We start from the raw sequence: 17,688 nt of genomic DNA on the forward strand, positions 1-17,688 counted from the left end.
GGCGGAACGATCCATATCCCTTACCTCGGAGTACTGCCGAGAACACTGCCTCGCGAAATCTGAATCCACAGTGATGGAGAGCGGTCCATTGGCAGGTTTGTTGGCGGAAGGATGAGAGGAAGCCACCTACTGTTGCGCTACCACTCTACAGGATGCCTATCAGGAGTACCAATCCGTCTTTGACAAAGAAAAAGCCACACGTTTGCCCCCCCATCGGTCGTACGATTGCCGTATTGACCTCCTACCGGGAGCAAACATTCCCTGTAGTCGGGTGTACGCCCTCACCGAGCCTGAAACCCGGTACCTGAAGACTTATCTGGACGAAAACCTTGCTTCCGGTTTCATTCGGCACTCCTTGTCTCCCGCGTCTTCTCCCCTTTTCTTTATATCGAAGAAGGACTGCGATGAATTAAGAACGCGCATTGACTACAGGGCAATCAACAGGATTACAGTCAAAAATCGATATCCACTGCCCCTGATACCCATCCTATTGGACCAATTAAAAGGAGCACGTATTTTTACTAAATTGGATCTCCGAGGGGCATACCACCTGGTCAGGGTCCAAACCGGGGATGAGTGGAAGACGGCTTTCAGGACCAAATTTGGCCTCTATGAATACCAGGTGATGCCTTTTGGTCTATGCAACGCCCCCGCCGCGTTCCAATATTTCATGGACGAGGTGCTGCGGGGGTTGTTGGACACCATCTGCATAGTCTATATAGACGATATCCTCATCTACTCCAAGACCATCCAGGAACATGTGGGGCATGTCAAAACAGTACTGGACCGACTCAGGCCAAATTGGAAAGTGCCTTTTTCACGAGACCGAGATATCGTTCCTGAGTTATGTTATCAATGCCCATGGATTTCAAATGGACGCAGGAAAGGTGGAGGCCATCACTCTCTGGAAAGCACCGAATACTGTCAAAGCAGTCCAAAGCTTCCTTGGCTTCGCCAATTATTATAGACGCTTTATTAAGGATTTCTCCAGGATTATCCATCCCATCACACGTCTACTCCGAAAGAATGCCACCTTTGTATGGGATTCAGAAGCAGAATGAGCCTTTCAGGAGCTGAAGAAACGTTTTACCCACGCTCCCATATTACGACACCCCGATCCCAGTCTGTCTTATATTGTTGAGACAGACGCATCCCAATTCGCCTTAGGTGGAGTCCTCTCCCAAAGACAACCCAAGACAGGACAAATTCATCCAGTGGCTTATTACTCCAAGAAGCTTACTCCCTGCGAAATCAATTACTCCATTACAGACAAAGAACTCCTAGCCATCAAAAGAGCCTGCGAAGAATGGTGACACTACCTTCAGGGGGCCAGTCATACCGTAGAGATCTACACTGATCATCGTAACCTTCTATTTCTAAAGTCCGCCAAAGCACTTACTCCCCGACAACTCCGATGGTCCTTGTTTTTCTCGGATTATGACTTTGTCATTAAATACCGACCAGGAACTCAAAATGGAAAGGCTGATGCCCTGTCACGCATTCCCTTCCCGACAGAAGACACACCCGAAAGTACCACGGACGAGCCACCGATTTTCCCAGTAGAAGCCTTTCAACCCGACACTATAGCTACAACCTTCTCTGAATCCTTCCTAGAAAACCTGCAAGAGACACTCACACGTATCGACCAGCAAGGTTGGATCAACGAGAAACCTGAAAGTCGTGCCTTTGAGAAAGGTTTTCTCTACCACAACCAGACAATATACCTACCAGAAATAGCCCAGCAAGAACAGGTAATATCCTGGGCTCATGACACGACATTAGGTGGACACCTAGGAGAAAGCAAAACCATTGCATACTTAGAGCGTTTCTTTTGGTGGCCCACGTTGAAGAATGACACCAAAGAGTATATCAGAAACTGCTCAGTTTGTGCCCAGAGCAAAACCAGCCATGCGAAAACCTACGGGACTGCTTCGTCCCATTCCTGTACCTGCACTCCCGTGGCACACAGTATCAATGGACTTCATTGTTGAGATGCCCCTGTGCGAAGGATTCACCACCATCTTAGTGGTAGTAGATCATCTCACTAAGATGGGACACTTCAATCCCATGAAAAGAGTGCCTATTTCGGCGGAACTTGCAGTTGCCTTCCTTCAACACGTAGTGAAGGCCCATGGACTACCCAGGGTTCTCATCACTGACAGGGGCTCCCAGTTCACTTCTCGGTTTTGGAAGGCGTTATGCACCACCATGGGAGTGGACACGAGACTATCAACCAGTTATCATCCCTAATCCCACGGTAAGACAGAACGTCTTAATCAAACTCTTGAACAATATCTACACTGTTTTTCTCTCCAGAACGCCATGGATTGGTTCCCGTTACTCTGGATCGCAGAGTTCTCATACAATAACGCTGATCATGCCACGCTAGGTTGTTCTCCATTTTTCTGTTTATATGGTTTTCATCCTAACATGCTTCCGTTCGAATGGCCCACAGAGTCCAAGCACCCCACGATTCAAGAACACCACACTCATCTCCGAACATTGCTTAAAGAAGCAAGAAACCAGCTAGAGGAAGCACAAACCACACATAAACACTACACTGATAAAAAGAGAAGTCAGGAACCTAATTATCAGGCAGGAGACCGGGTATGGTTGGCGACAAAACACCTACGGCTTAAGGGGGTGGGTAAATTGGGCCCGAAATACATAGGCCCGTACAGCATAGACTGTGTTATAAATCCTGTAGCCATACGTTTGACTCTTCCCTCCTCCTGGAACATCCACCCTGTGTTCCATGTGTCCTTACTAAAACCCTGTCCCGCAAACGTGAGACTGCCCGTACTCCCCCCGCCTGTTGAAATAGACGGGCAGGAAGAGTATGAAGTTCGAGAGCTCCTCGACTCCAGAATAGTAAGGGGAAGGATACAGTATCTGGTGGACTGGAAAGGGCATGGGGTGGAAGACCGAACCTGGGAACCCTTATCCAACCTAAACTGCCCAAGACTAATCAGGCAATTTCACACAAAAAACCCAGAGAAACCAGGCCAACCGCCGAGATGACGGTCCTCCAGAGGGGGTACTGTCATGACCTGCGCCAGGTACGGCTGCCGAGCACCATTCCCCTCGTTCAGGGCGATGGGCCGGGGCCGCAAAACTACACTTCCCAGAACGCCCCTTTTGTCTCCTGCGCAGCACCTGAACCAGCAAGCCTTGTGATTTGGCGGCTATATAGCTCCGCCCATCCCAGGAAACGGGGCTTGACAATCCTTCCGGGTCAAAGGCAACCAGCAAGCGCCAGGCGGACGGTGCTTCCCCGCCGGAGGTCGGGCGTGTTCCACCCTTCAATTACCCCATTGACCAAGAGGCTTCTCGGAATGATTTCCTGCATTTCTAGCCAGCGCCAGGCGGATGGTTCTTCCCCGCCGGAGGTCGGGCAACTTCGGACGAGGCTTGCCGCATCCTAGAAGAAAGGATCAGGTAGGGCTCCTCACTCGTGCGAGACCCTTGTTGTTCATTTTCCCCGGACTTCACAGTGACCAGCCCTTAACCTAGGTACTTAGGCCTTATTCACGCGTGCGTTTTAACGCGTGTTTCCCTGAATTCCCTGGCTCTTTATAGAAGGGGACCTCTAGGCAGTGATATTGAACTGCTATACCCACGTTGTGCGGATAACAGCGTGAGTATGGGACAGGCTTCTCTATGGTGAATTAGACTCCTCTTGGTGCCACCAGTAGGAGGAGGATCCTGCACGAATTTCCCTGTTGTTCTTTTCTATTGGTGACTCACGTTAAGGTAGGAAGAGGGAATAGAATTCACTGGCGAAATAGAGTTGTATACTCCACAGGAGAGACTAAAGTCCCTCTCGTTAACGCCTGCCTTGTAATTTCTATTTGTACAGAACTACCACAACACGCCAGCGGATACCGAGACTCTCCCTAGCAGCTCTGAAGGAGCACCTCACAGAGCCCTCCACTACTATTCCCTTCTCCCCCGGGGGGGCGTCTGTCCACAGAGTAGTGTAATCCTCTCTGGGGAGCGACGCACTTTCGGGAAGGAAGGAAACTTCTTCTGCCGCCGTCCCTGCTGCCTTCTGGTCAGGTTAGTGGCTGTAGCACTGTTGTGCTGCTAACGCTGTCACGACACTGCTCCTATCTCACTGGAAGAACCCAAAATGTCAGACTGTCACCCTTCACATTGGAGACCAAGAACCTGATCTGTGGAGTCCCCCAGGCATCGTCTCTCAGTTCTGCCCGTTCAATGTTCACATGACCCGCTCAACAACATCATCCCATCCCAAGGCGCCATGATCATCTCCTACACCGACGACTCCCAACTCATCCTGTTTTTGATGGATAAGACAACCACCACCACAGCCAACTTCACCAATTGCATGACTATTGCAGCAGAATGGATAAGAACCAACTCATTGAAGGTCATCTCTGACAAAACAGAAGGACTTGTCGTCGGAGACAGGACCTCCCTGTTGGATGGCACCTGGTGACAGCCAGAGCTAGGACCACACAAACACCAATCGACCATGTGTGACATCTGGGGATCATCCTGGACTACACACAGTGAGTGCTGCCTGATTCTGCATCCTGCATATGCTACAAAAGATCTTCAGGTGGCTGCAATAGAGCACCAGACACACCACCACACAAACAATAATCACAAGCAGACTTGACCACAGTATACGCTGGAATCTCAAAGGTGCTCCTACACAAACTTCAGACCATCCAAAAAGCTGGTCCTAGACTCAAACCCAACCTCCCAGGCCGCACCTAAATCGCATTCCACCTCAGAGAGCTCCCCTCGCTTCCCATTCACAAATGCCAACAATTCAAACTGCTCACGCACACATACAAAGCCTATCACAACACTGGGCCAGCATGTCACAACAGCCACGCACACTTTCACCACCCTGCCGGACACCTACGCTCAGCCTCACTCTCACTTGGGATACTAATCAATGGCGGCAGTAGAAGGGACGAGGGTGGGCGGACACTAATCAATGGCGGCAATAGAAGGGACGAGGGTGGGCAGACACTAATCAACGAAGGCAATGGAGGGGTGAGGGTGGGAGGACACTAATCAACAACGACAATGTAGGGTGACGAGGGTGGGCAAAGACTAATCAATGGCGGCAATAGAGAGGGCGAGGGTGGGTGGACACTAATCAACTGTGGTAATGTTAGAGGCAAGGGTGGGCAAACACTAATCAATGGTGGCAAAACAGGGGGCGAGGGTGGGCGGACACTAATCAACAGTGGCAATGGAAGGGACAAACGTGGGCGGACACTAATCGATGGCGGCAATGGAGGGGCGAGGTTGGACGGACACTAATCAACGGTGGCAATGGAGGAGGTGAGGGTGGACGGAAACTAATCAATAGTGGCAATGGAGGGGCGAGGTTGGGCGGACACTAATCAATGGCAGCAATGGAGGGGTGAGGGTGGGAGGACACTAATCAACAACGACAATGGAGGGTGACGAGGGTGGGCAAAGACTAATCAATGGCAGCAATAGAGAGGGCGAGGGTGGGTGGACACTAATCAACAGTGGTAATGTTAGAGGCAAGGGTGGGCAAACACTAATCAACGGTGGCAAAACAGGGGGCGAGGGTGGGCGGACACTAATCAACAGCGGCAATGGAGGGGACAAACGTGGGCGGACACTAATCGATAGCGGCAATGGAGGGGAGAGGTTGGACGGACACTAATCAACGGTGGCAATGGAGGAGGTGAGGGTGGACGGAAACTAATCAATAGTGGCAATGGAGAGGTGAGGTTGGGCTGACACTAATCAATGGCGGCAATGTAGGGGGTGAGGGTGGGCGGACACTAATCAATGAAGGAAAAAAAGGGGCGAGGGTGGGCAGACATTAATCAACAGCGGCAATGGAGGGGGCGAGGTTGGGCGGACACTAATCAATGGTGGCAATGGAAGAGGCGAGGGTGGGCGAACACTAATAAACGGTGGCAATGGAGGAGGCAAGGCTGGGCAGACAATAAGCATCAACGGCAATGGAGGGGGCAAGTGTGGGTGTATACTAATTAACAGTGGCAATGGAGAGGGTGAGGGTGGGTCGACACTAATCAACGGAGGCAATGGAAGAAGCAAGGGTGGGTCAACACTAATCAACGGTGGCAATGGAGGAGGCGAGGGTGGGCGGACACTAATCAACAATGACACTGGAGGGTGACGAGGGTGGGCAGAGACTAATCAACGGCAGCAATGGAGGGGGCAAGGGTGGGCAGACACTAATCAATGGCGGCAATGGAGGTGGCAAGTTTGGGTAGATACAAACCATCCAATGCAATGGAGGGGCAAGGGTGGGCGGAGGCTAATCAACGGTGGCAATGTATGGGGTGAAGGTGGACGGACACTAATTAATAGCAGCAATGGAGGGGCGAGGTTGGGCGGACATTAAGCATCAACAGCAATGGAGGGGGTATGGGTGGGCGGACACTAATCAATAGCGGCAATGGAGGGGGCGAGGCAGGATGGACACTAATCAACGGCGGCAATGGAGAGGGCAAGTGTGGGTGGATACTAATTAACGGCAGCAATTGAGGGAGTGAAGGTGGATGGACACTAATTAATAGCGGCAATGGAGGGGGTGAGGTTGTGTGGACACTAATCAACGGCGGCAATGGAGGAGGCGAGGGAGCACGGACACTAATCAACAGCGACAATGGAGGAGGCGAGGGTGAGCGGACACTAATCAACAGCAGCAATGGAGGAGGCGAGGGTACATGGACACTAATCAACGGTGGCAATGAAGGGGGTGAGGGTGGACGGAAACCAATCAATAGTGGCAATTGAGGGGCGAGGTTGGGCGGACATTAAGCATCAGCGGCAATGGAGGGGGCAAGGGTGGGCGGACACTAATCAACAGTGGCAATGGAGGGGGCGAGGGCAGACAGACATTAATCAATGGTGGCAATGGAAGAGGCGAGGGTGGGCGAACTCTAATAAATGGTGGCAATGGAGGGAGGCAAGGCTGAACGGACAATAAGCATCAACGGCAATGGAGGGGGCAAGGGTGGACGGATACTAATTAACAGTGGCAATGGAGGGGGTGAGGGTGGATGACACTAATCAATAGCGGCAATGGAGGGGGCAAGGGTGGGCAGACACTAATCAACGGTGGGAATGTAAGAGGCAAGGGTGGGTGGACACTAATCAACAGAGGCAATGGAAGAAGCGAGGGTGGGTGAACACTAATCGACGGTGGCAATGAAGGGGGCGAGGATGGGCGGACACTAATTAATGGCGACAATGGAGGGGGCAAGTTTGGGCAGATACTAACCATCAAATGCAATGGAGGGGCAAGGGTGGACGGACACTAGTCAACAGTGGCAATGTAGGGGGTGAAGGTGGACGGACACTAATTATTAGCGGTAATGGAGGGGCGAGGTTGGGGGGACATTAAGCATCAACGGCAATGGAGGGGGCAAGGGTGGGCGGACACTAATCAACTGTAGCAATGGAGGGGGCAAGGGTGGACGGACACTGATCAATAGTGGCAATGGAGGGGGCGAGGCAGGGTGTACACTAAGCAACAGCAGAAATGGAGAGGGCTAGGGTGGGTGGACACTAATTAACGGCAGCAATTGAAGGGGCGAGGGTGGGCGGACACTAATCAACAGCGGCAATAGAGGGGGCAAGGTTGGGTGGACACTAATCAACAGCGGCAATGGAGGAGGCAAGGGTGCACGGACAATAATCAACAGCGGCAATGGAGGGGACAAGGGTGGGCAGACACTAATCAATGGTGGCAATGGAGGGTGCAAGGTTGGGCAGACACTAATCAATGGCGGCAATGGAAGAGACGAGGGTGGGTGAACACTAGTCCACGGTGGCAATGGAGTGGGCGAGTTTGGGCAGACACTAATCAACAACGATAATGGGAGGGTGACGAGGTTGGGCAGAGACTAATCAACAGCGGCAATGGAGGGGCAAGGTTGGGCAGACACTAATCAACGGCGGCAATGGAAGAGACGAGAGTGGGTGAAAACTAATCAACTGCAGCAATGGAGGAGGCAAGGGTTAGTGGACACTAATCAACAGCGGCAATGGAAAGGGCGAGGGTGGGCCGACACTAAGCGGCAATGGAGGGGTTGAGGGTGGGCGTACACTAATCAATGGCGACAATGGAGGGGCAAGTGTGGGTGGACACTAACAAATGGCAGCAATGGAAGGGGCCAGGGTGGGCGGACACTAATCAACAGCGGCAATGGAGGGGCCGAGGGTGGGCAGACACTAATTAACAGCAGCAATGGAGGGTGGTGAGGATGGGTGTGCATTCATCTACAGCTGTAATGAAGGGTGGAGAGGGTGGGCGGACAATAATCAACAGCAGCAATGGAGGGTGGCAAGGGTGTGTAAACACTAATCAACAACTGCAATGAGGGTGGCGAGGGTGGGTGGACACATATCACCAACAGCAATGGAGGGTGGTCGTACACAAATAGACAGCGGCAATGGAGGGTGTGCGGACACTCATCAACATCTAATCAACGGTAGTAAGGGAGAGGGCAAGGGTGGGCGGACACTAATCAACAGTGACAATGGAGGGTGGTAAGGGTGGGCTGGCACTACAACAGCAGCAGTGGGAAAAAGGAGGGGACACTAATCAACATAGGCAATGGAAGAAAGGTGGGCGGGCAGTAATCGACAGCGGCAGCAGAGGAAGGGTGGGCAGGGAAAAAGCAACAACGGTTATGGAAGGAGAAGAGAGTGGGCGGACACTGAGCAACAGAGGCAAAGGAAGAAAGGTGGGAGGAGAAAACAATGGGAACAGAGGGAGGGTGGGCAGGCGTTAAGTAACTGAGGGATGGTGGGTGGGGAAAAATCAGAGGTGGAGAAAGTAACAACAGCAAGGGAGAAAGGGTGGGCAGAGAAAAAGCAACAGCAGCAATGGAGGAAGGGTGGTTGGGGAAAAATCAATAGCAGCAACAGAGAGTGGGTGGGCAGAGAAAAAGCAACAGCAGCAACGGAGAGAGGGTGGATGGAGAAAAAGCAACAGATGGAAGGCGGGTGCTGAAAAGCAACAATGGCAATGGAGGGAGGGGAGCATGGGCGGACACTATCCAACAGCACCAACAGAAGAAGTGTGGGCAGGGGGAAGACACAGCATCAACGGCAGCAATGGAGGTAGGGTGGGCAGGGAAAAAGCAACATAGACAATGGAGGGGGGTGACTGGACAAAAAGCAACAGCTGCAAGAGAGAGGACAGGTGGAATGAGGGAGGATGCGTGAGAAAAAAACAACAACTGATGAAAAATCAACAGGTGTGAGGGGAAAAAGCAACAGCAGTAATGGTCGGAGGGTGAGAGGGCTCGTAGAATCTTCAGGGAGGGACTGGAGAAACATACCAGTGAGAGAGATGAACGTGGAGAATGGGATAGAAACGCATGGGTGGGTAGCTGGTGGAAGATGAAGCGACCTGGAGGCTGGGATGGCATAGGAGAAGTACTCGGGCGTGAGACAACAACGTGGAGCACCGACAAGGAGACAGCAGAGCACACCAGAGGAAGCAACTTGGAGCACTGGGGGTGGGAAGAGAAGCACAGAAAGGAGACAGCTGGAAACCACATGCACTCTCATCTAGTGCTTCACGAAAAAGAAAAAAAATTGTTCCTGAGAAGCAGATACTGGGGGAAGCCAGGAAGAAGACATTCAGACAGATAATAACAGGCTATGGCCCATTGGAGGGACAAACACAAGCTAAAACAAATACAGTCAGAGAATAGAAAGCAAGCGAATGTCAGTGACAAAACACAAATCCAATGGTAAGCAATGGGCAGAATGCATTCCTAGGTAAGCTTTCGGCAAGTCCTCAATGTGTCTTTGCAACCAGGCAGCGTAGGCATAGGCCTACTAATGCTCTGAGGAGTTTCAGTTGAGTCAAAGTTTTACGTGTTTTCAACACTGGAAAGTTTAAAATCTCTGCTTACTGTAGACTCCGGGCTTCACATGAAAGTTCCCCAAAGCAGGAGCCTGTGAGAGAGCAGTTATCCAATCTGCAGAGAAACAAGAAACTCATTAACAAATATTATTTATCCATCAGAAAAACATGCAAAATGTAACATCTCTCCAGATTCACAACTCTGATGGTCTCCATGCCATCCAGTTCAACTTCACAAATATACAGACAGGAAACTCTGCGGAAATCACATACGTTTCGGATACCCAGCACGAAACTCGCTGCGGATATATTTTAGGTATCAAATACGCAGATGTCAAATGAAAAAATAATTAAGGGGAGTCAGGACTTGTTGTCTATCATCCAAGAGCAAAGCTCTTCGAGGCAGTTTATGTCTGTGAATTTGACCCAGCCTAGAACCAACAAGGCGCTGGAATAGTAGAGCGGCAGGAACGACTCCGCTCTGCTTCAAAGTACCAGATTGGGCCGAGGGTACCCGATTAGAGATGGAGGCACCTTCGAAGATATTCTGTGCTGGTGGATGTTGGACATTCACCACAATTCATCAGGTATACGCTCTGAATAGAACAGACGGGACATCCTTCATTTTAATGGATGTTCACCACCTGCAAAACTATTAATCTCCCATTGTGTATCTATTGATTCCATCATGACAATGGAATGAAAACGTGGGGTGAGTGGGGAGCTCCCACTCCTGCTTCAATGTGCCAGGTTGGGAGAGAGAAGCCAGTGTTTCCTGTTTCCAATCTAAGCTTGATTGACAAGTGACCTAAGATGGCCACCCCAGTGGGTTAGTCCCCTTCGGTGGACGGATGCTGGAAGCCATGAAAGAATTGGAAGAAGGTTGGCTGTTGTGGGAGCACTCAACAGATGTCGCTGATCAACCAGCACCACAAGTGAGAAGGATAGATTACAGCGTAGCTCTGGTAAGTGAGGAAGGAGAGGTGGTCTTAGATCAAGATGCAAGGAGGGCATCATGGTCTAGTTTACCTGTAGAGCCGAGGTCATGTGGTATGAGAGTGAGATGAAAAGAGGATCACCAGCACAGAAACTGAGGCCTTCCAGAGCTGTTAAGATGCAGAGGGGACCTTAGCAGGACATGCCAAGTGGTGTCTACTCATCGGGGCAGGCACATCTCACCCCAAAGAGGCAGAACGCAACTCAGATAAAACTAATGAGAATCAAAGATAACACTCTGTTCAACCTTGTGCGGTGCTCAATGTGCTCAGGTGGCACGAGAGAATACGGAAAAGACACATGAGCAGAACCTAAAGTTGACATCTTCCATTAGTTGCCCAGTCTATGGGACTGAGGTATCATAGGAGGAAGGATGCTGAGACGGAAACCCTAACATATCCAGTCCTGAGAGATGCCATAGTGAAAGTGATAGACCTGTCAGTCTTAGGGTGGTCATCCCCCAATTGTTTTTGCTTTTCCCTCCACGTTTTGCTGAATCTTTTTCTTGGCCTTCACATTCTGAGCACTTAACCACTGCTAATCAGTACAAATGTGCATGTGCTTCTTTGCTAAACATGTGCGTAATTGGTGTATACCTGAGTGACCTATTTAATTTACTTGTAAGTCCATTGTAAGGTGGTATACCATTTATACAGGGCCAGTAAGTCATATGCTACTAGTGGGCCTGCAGAACTAATTTTACCACCCACAAAAGTAGCCTTTCAAACCTGTCTCAGGCCTGCCACTGCACTACCTGTGTGTGCAGTTTACTGCCACTTCGACATGGCAAATTAAACTACTTGCTGAGCCTTAAACTCCCCTTTTAACACCTATAAGTCTTCCCTAAGGTAGGCCCGAAGTAGCTCTAAGGGCAGAGTGCTCTGTAAGTAAAAGGTAGGACATGTACTTATATGGTTTGCATTTCCTGGTAGTGACAGCCAATTTCGTTTTTAACTACTGTGAGGCCTACTCCTCTCATAGGTTCGCATTGGGAATACCTTAATACACTTTTAAGCTGTAATTCCTGATCAGTGAGGAGTGGCTTTTCCATGTTTTATATATTTAGAATGGTATTGATAAATCGAACTTACTGGTGAAGTTAGATTTAACATTACTATTTTAGAAAGGCTACTTTTAGAAAGTTACAAGTAAGAACCTTCCTTTTTAGGCTTCACCGGGCAGGCAGCGTAAGCTGTCTAGTTGCGATAGATCTATTGTGAACTTACAGTGGATTTGCTCTCTGAGGATAGGGTATTTTAGTTACAAGTGAGAACCTTCCCTTTTAGGCTTCACCGGGCAGGCAGCATAAGCTGTCTGGTTGTGATAGATCTATTGTGAACTTACTGTGGATTTGCTCTCCGAGGATAGGGTATATTAGTTACTAGTGAGAACCTTCCTTTTTAGGCTTCACTGGCAGGCAGCGTAAGCTGTCTAGTTGCGATAGATCTATTGTGAACTTACAGTGGGTTTCCAGTCTGCCCATTGTTTACCACTGATTGTAGTCATTCTCAGTTCGCTTGCATCTTATTCGATGGCTTGCCTTGATCTTGTGTTTGTCTCTCCCTTGGAGCATAGCCTCTTTACAATACTCTTGATTGGCTGAATTATATCCTTCCACGGCTCGCTTTTAGGAAACTTATTTTTCCTTTTTGGTTAAGAACTCCACAGGAGTGCATGGGATTTACACCTCTTTTTCTCACATGCTTCTCCCCCATCGGTTGCACTCTATGTTGGGCTCCCACTCATATGCTTCTTCCGCTCCCATACATTCCATGTTACTCTCTCCCCTATTTACTTTTTCTCTCGCCCTGTGTTCCTCTCTCACATGTGCTTCTCCCCTGCCCTCCATGTTGCTCTTACCCCACATACTGCTGTGCCCCTCCTCTCTCACCTGGTTTAATTTTTGTTTCATTCCACTCCCCACCAGCTCCCCTCACCAGCTTCTCCATCACACACTGTGGTCCTTTTCATATAAAAAATATTGTGTTTTTAGGGTGTGCCATGCAGCCTCTCTTCCTCAAAAAAGTGCTTTCACGCTACTTAAACATTTAAATTTTATTTTTTATGTACTGATGCATCTAACATCAATAAATTAAAAAAAGGCATCTGTCTCATTTTGAAGGTCTGCGCTCGTGCACAGACACATGCACACACTTGCATACAAAATGATGCCTCACAGTCATCACACTTTTTTCTTTTGGCCATGCGAGACAGAGTATTGACAAAAAAAATGCTTTTTGCCTATGCTCTACAGCATTGCCAAAAGACATTGGCAAAGCCAGTAGGTCCAAAGGAGAGACAGATTGGCTTTGTCAATGCTTATTCTCCTGTCCCTCCCCACCCCTATCCTTGTCCTGCTTTCTTTTCCCATCTCTCTGCTGCATAAGATTGGCAGTTGTAAACTTGATAGCTGGAGCTAACAGAGACAAGGAGCATCAGTTAGATTTGTGATGGGACAAGAGTTGCTCATAAACACAGCCACAAGTATCTATTTTTTGTTATACAAATTTCCCTGTAAAGCAAGCAGATTATTCTTAATTTAAATTGTTGCAAGAGGGTCAGTGAAATTAAAAAGCTAAAATGTTACTTGTCCGTAATTATCTGTTTACAGTTTATAGTGCTTTAGATTTGCACGCTGTGCCTATTCCTGCCATCTAGTCTTGGTCGCATATGTTTGTAAGCCGTTTTTATTCAAAGTTGTTTTCGAATCACAAGACCTGTAGTGCCTTGTAGTGACTCCACCCTTGGGGCTCGATTACAAGTCAGGTGGTCCACTCGCGGGGGACAGCGGTGGCGGTCTCCCTATTACAATTAGGGCGATCAGACCACCATTGCCCTGCCACAACCGCCAGGGAACCGCCGATCCCTGGCAGTGTTGCGGCGGTCTTGAGGCCGCAATATGCTTGGTGGGACTGCCCCGGGCCCGCCAAACATATAATGAGTTTTCTCTCCGCCGTGATTTTCATGGTAGTTCCTACTACATGAAACGAGTGATGGAGAGGAAACAAAGAGGGCCCTACAGGGGCCCCTTGTGCCTCAGGGCCATGGGGTACATGCACCTTAGTTCCTGCGTGGAATGGACTTTAGAGTCCATGCCACGCAGGAAGTGCTTTTGGCATTACCATTGTGTCATTTTCTGAGGCCCCGCCGTGGGAACGCCCAAAAAAGGCCACTAGGCACGAGAAATACTGCCGGGCGGCGCAACCATTGGTTTGGTGGTGCAGCCGCAGGGTGGATCCGGTGCAGCCCTGCCAAACTTGTAAATAGGCCCATAGTCTACAATGCTCCCGAACAAAGACTACACCTCAGATTGTTTTCAGCTCAGCGAGTGAGTAGTGTAAGCGGAGTGTAGTGTCAAAGACAGAGTAGCAACTATTATGCATTGTGAAAAGAGGAAGCGTTGAGAGCATTTGCAATCAATCCTGGATTCCAGGAAGAAGGATTGATCCCTATGAACCTGGATGAAAGGTCCTTCTATAGATAAGGCCTGTAACTCACCGGTGCATCTTAGAGAGGTACCTTAAGCATTAAGTTAACTATTCATTTTTTATCCCATTTCAAAGTGTCGCATTTACAAACAGCAGGCCTCTCGCTCCCAGTGGCTAGTAGACACTGTGCCATAAGTATAGCTGAAAAATTGAGCCATTTTTTAAATTGAAATACATTTAAAGAGGAGAAAAATGTTCCATATTATGAAACATTTTTGCACAACATTTTTCTGCACTTATAAAAAGAATGATTGTATGCTTGGGTTATACGTGTAACAGTGCCACATATGGTGAAAGGTAATGTCCTGTGCTGCAATTACATACAACACAGGCTCTCCGTTACCCATACAGATATATTCCATTCATATGCACACACATTCAAACATCCCTAACGACCATACTCTCACTGACACATGTCAGCCCTGTCATTGTGCCCTTAGTCAAAGTATTTTGTTCAAACCATAGTATCTGGCTCTATGGACATTTGGCTTAAAGTCAATAAAGCCAGCATGGGGTGTCTGCTAACAATGCACACGTTATTTAGCCTTCAGTAGCTCACAATGATTTTCACAGATCAGAAGTATCTCTCGCTACAGATTTGTCACTCCAGAAAAGTTTGGAGACCCCTGGTGTAGGCAAATACCCCTGACCAGTTCATCCATAGTGCATTGTCCACTGACTGCAAGGGTGACAAACAGATCTAGAAAGGGATGGCCTCACTTCAGAAGGAACAGTTGCAGGGCTCAGGAATTCATTTCCCACTCAAGGACTTGCTGATATCCTGCCTGTTCTGTTGGGCGCAAAATCTAGCTACAAATGGGCGAATGTAGCCCAAAACACAGATGGGGAGAGCGTATTCTACCATTTCTGGATGTAGTACATGGCTGTCACGTTGATTATCTTTAGGAGTACCTTTTTGCCTTGAATGAGCTTGTAGAGAGCTCTGAGGGCTAAGAGGATCGACATGAGCTCTAGATAAATTGTGGCAACCCTGATGTTGCAGAGTACAGGTAGCCTGAACAGTGATGTGGTTAGGATATACTTCAGAATCCATGAGTGAAGCATACGTGGTAATGGGTACATATAACTGGGTTGAGAGAAGGCCTGCCCACCATAGGAGAGTGTTGCATTTCCCCTTCACCTACACTAGATCCTCCCAATGACCCCCGCCTCTGACCACTACCTTGCTAGATACTCTTGCAATAGACGCATGTGTAGTCTGGCATGCAGGACTACTGCATCCCTACTATCATCCCTACCACCCTCATCACCAGCTGTAGAGTCAGGGGACATCCTGCCTGAAAAAGAGGCAGCAGCTTTTTAAATGTCATTATCCTCTCTTGGTTGTCCCAGCCTTTTCCCATGACAGCATTTAAGATCAACCTCAAAAAGGGCCGGACCCGCTGAGACTGAGGAAGGGACATTTTGGCATTGATGGTGAAGCCCTTCTTGTGGAGCACAGACGCTGCTGCGTGTGAGAGTACTCGGCATTGCTCCTTCTGTGAGTCAGCTAGTCATCTACAATAGATACAGAAAGACATGAATGGTGTTTCTGCACATATGCGCTCTCATCACTGGTAGGCACTTTGTAAACACATTTGGTGCAGTTACTCCAAAAGGTAGTACTTTGACTTGATAGTGTTGTCCACTAAGCACAAGGTGCAGAAACCGTTGATGAGCTGGATGTACAGGGATGTGAAGACGTGAGTCCTTGAGGCTGAGTGCCACCATGCGGTCCCCCTTTGGAGCAATGTGATGATGTCCTGCAGGGTGGTCATGTGTAAGACACTATTTTAGTCACCCAGGTTGGAGCCACCTCCACCCATCTCTCTTCAGTTGCCCCCGTATCCACCCTTGCTAAAGACGTTTGCTGACTGAGTCTCCTGGAAGCTCTTCTGTAGCTAGCAACTTTGCCTCATTGGGGGAATAGATGTTTTTGACTCCTCTTGTATGCAACTTACAAAGGCACACTGAGGAGTGTGAGTCTGCAGGGCATCCATCACTATGACTGTTTCTATGCCCTCTTTATCTTTTCTCCCATGAGATCAACCTGGCGGCGAAAAACATGCTCTCCATCGAAGGGCGCGTTCAATAGATGGTGCTAAACCTCTGGCTGGAAGCCAGAAATGTGCACCAAGTGTGGTGCCACAAGAGGATGCTGGCAACAGTCTCCCTTGAAGCAGTTTCCACAGCATCCAACACACTCCTGATGTTGTCTTTGGAAATCACCTTTCCCACTACTACCAGCTGGTCTCTTTTCTTGTGGGCCTACAGCAGATGTTTGCTCAGCTCCTCCTTTTCCTCCCAGTGGTGTTGGTCATATTGACTGCAAACCAACAGAGTTAGCAATCTCCCATTGTGTGGCGGCCCCCAACACCACCCGCTTCCCTGCTATTCTTTTTCTCTCAATTTCAGGAACATCATCGCATGTTGCTTGTGCTGAGGCTTGTTTTCTAAAGTGTACAAAAAGTAATAGCTGGAATGCTTGAATCAATGTCAGCTAGTACTCGGGCCACATCCCAGTCCATCGTTATTCTGCTCAGCATCCAACCTCAGTTTGGACCCAGCCATATGCAAATCAGTCTTGACCCTGCTCCAAGGGGAACAGTCCAGCCTGAACTGCCACACCAGGTCTTCCCTGAACCAGAACACAAGCAACAGAGGAGCGGTTTCGCCTTAGTTAAGGGTCAACAGCCAGGTGTTGCTTGCTTCCACTTTCACAGTGTGCTATTATTTCCTCTCCATTTCAAGAGGAGCATCGCATCTCACCCGCACTGAGGCTTGTTTCTGGCAGCGTGCACCATCAGCAAGCAATGTATACAAGACCGTCTGGAAATGCCTTACATTTCTTTCCTACCCTGGAGTGGCTTTCAACGGGCCCTTGAAGCTCCCTGGGGCAGTCTTGAGCATTCCCAAAGCACTGGGGAGTACCACAGAGGGTTCTCTGTCTAGGAGAGGGCTTCAGTGCATTTGAGGAGGGAGAGGGCTAAGAGATGTAGTTTTGGCCTTTGAACCTGAGGAACCCGAGGGCTTCTGCTCATCCCGCCTCCTCTTGTTCCCACTGCAAAGCTTCAGCCCGTAGTACTTCGGGTCTTTCTGCACTGCCGGAAGATCCGAGGGGCGGCTTCATCTCACTGGGCACAAATACATATTATTTACAGAAGATTTTGAGGATGTCGGGTGGTTCTTAGTGCTGCATTTTGTAGAGCGACCAGCGTCTCTCCCAGTGGTATCCAAGGGTCTTCTTGCACCGGTATACCTTACAGATGATTCAGACGGCTTGTTGGGTTTGGGTGATGAGCACAAGTGTTGGTCCAACTAAGGAATTTG

General features: G+C 49.2%; 1 protein-coding gene across 2 annotated transcripts in view; it reads right to left on the bottom strand.

Annotated features, from left to right (window-relative positions):
* LOC146822508 (uncharacterized) overlaps positions 1-17,688 on the bottom strand; it is a 698,810-nt gene that overhangs the window by 374,470 nt on the left and 306,652 nt on the right. For both annotated transcript variants that reach the window (XM_085613620.1, XM_085613621.1), the window contains exon 13: positions 9,924-9,989. In XM_085613620.1, the coding sequence (XP_085469746.1) occupies positions 9,924-9,989 (66 nt within the window). The remainder of the gene's footprint in view (positions 1-9,923; positions 9,990-17,688) is intronic.

This window comes from Triturus cristatus, chromosome 6, assembly GCF_964204655.1.
Source record: "Triturus cristatus chromosome 6, aTriCri1.1, whole genome shotgun sequence".
NCBI classification, from domain to species: Eukaryota; Metazoa; Chordata; class Amphibia; order Caudata; family Salamandridae; genus Triturus; species Triturus cristatus.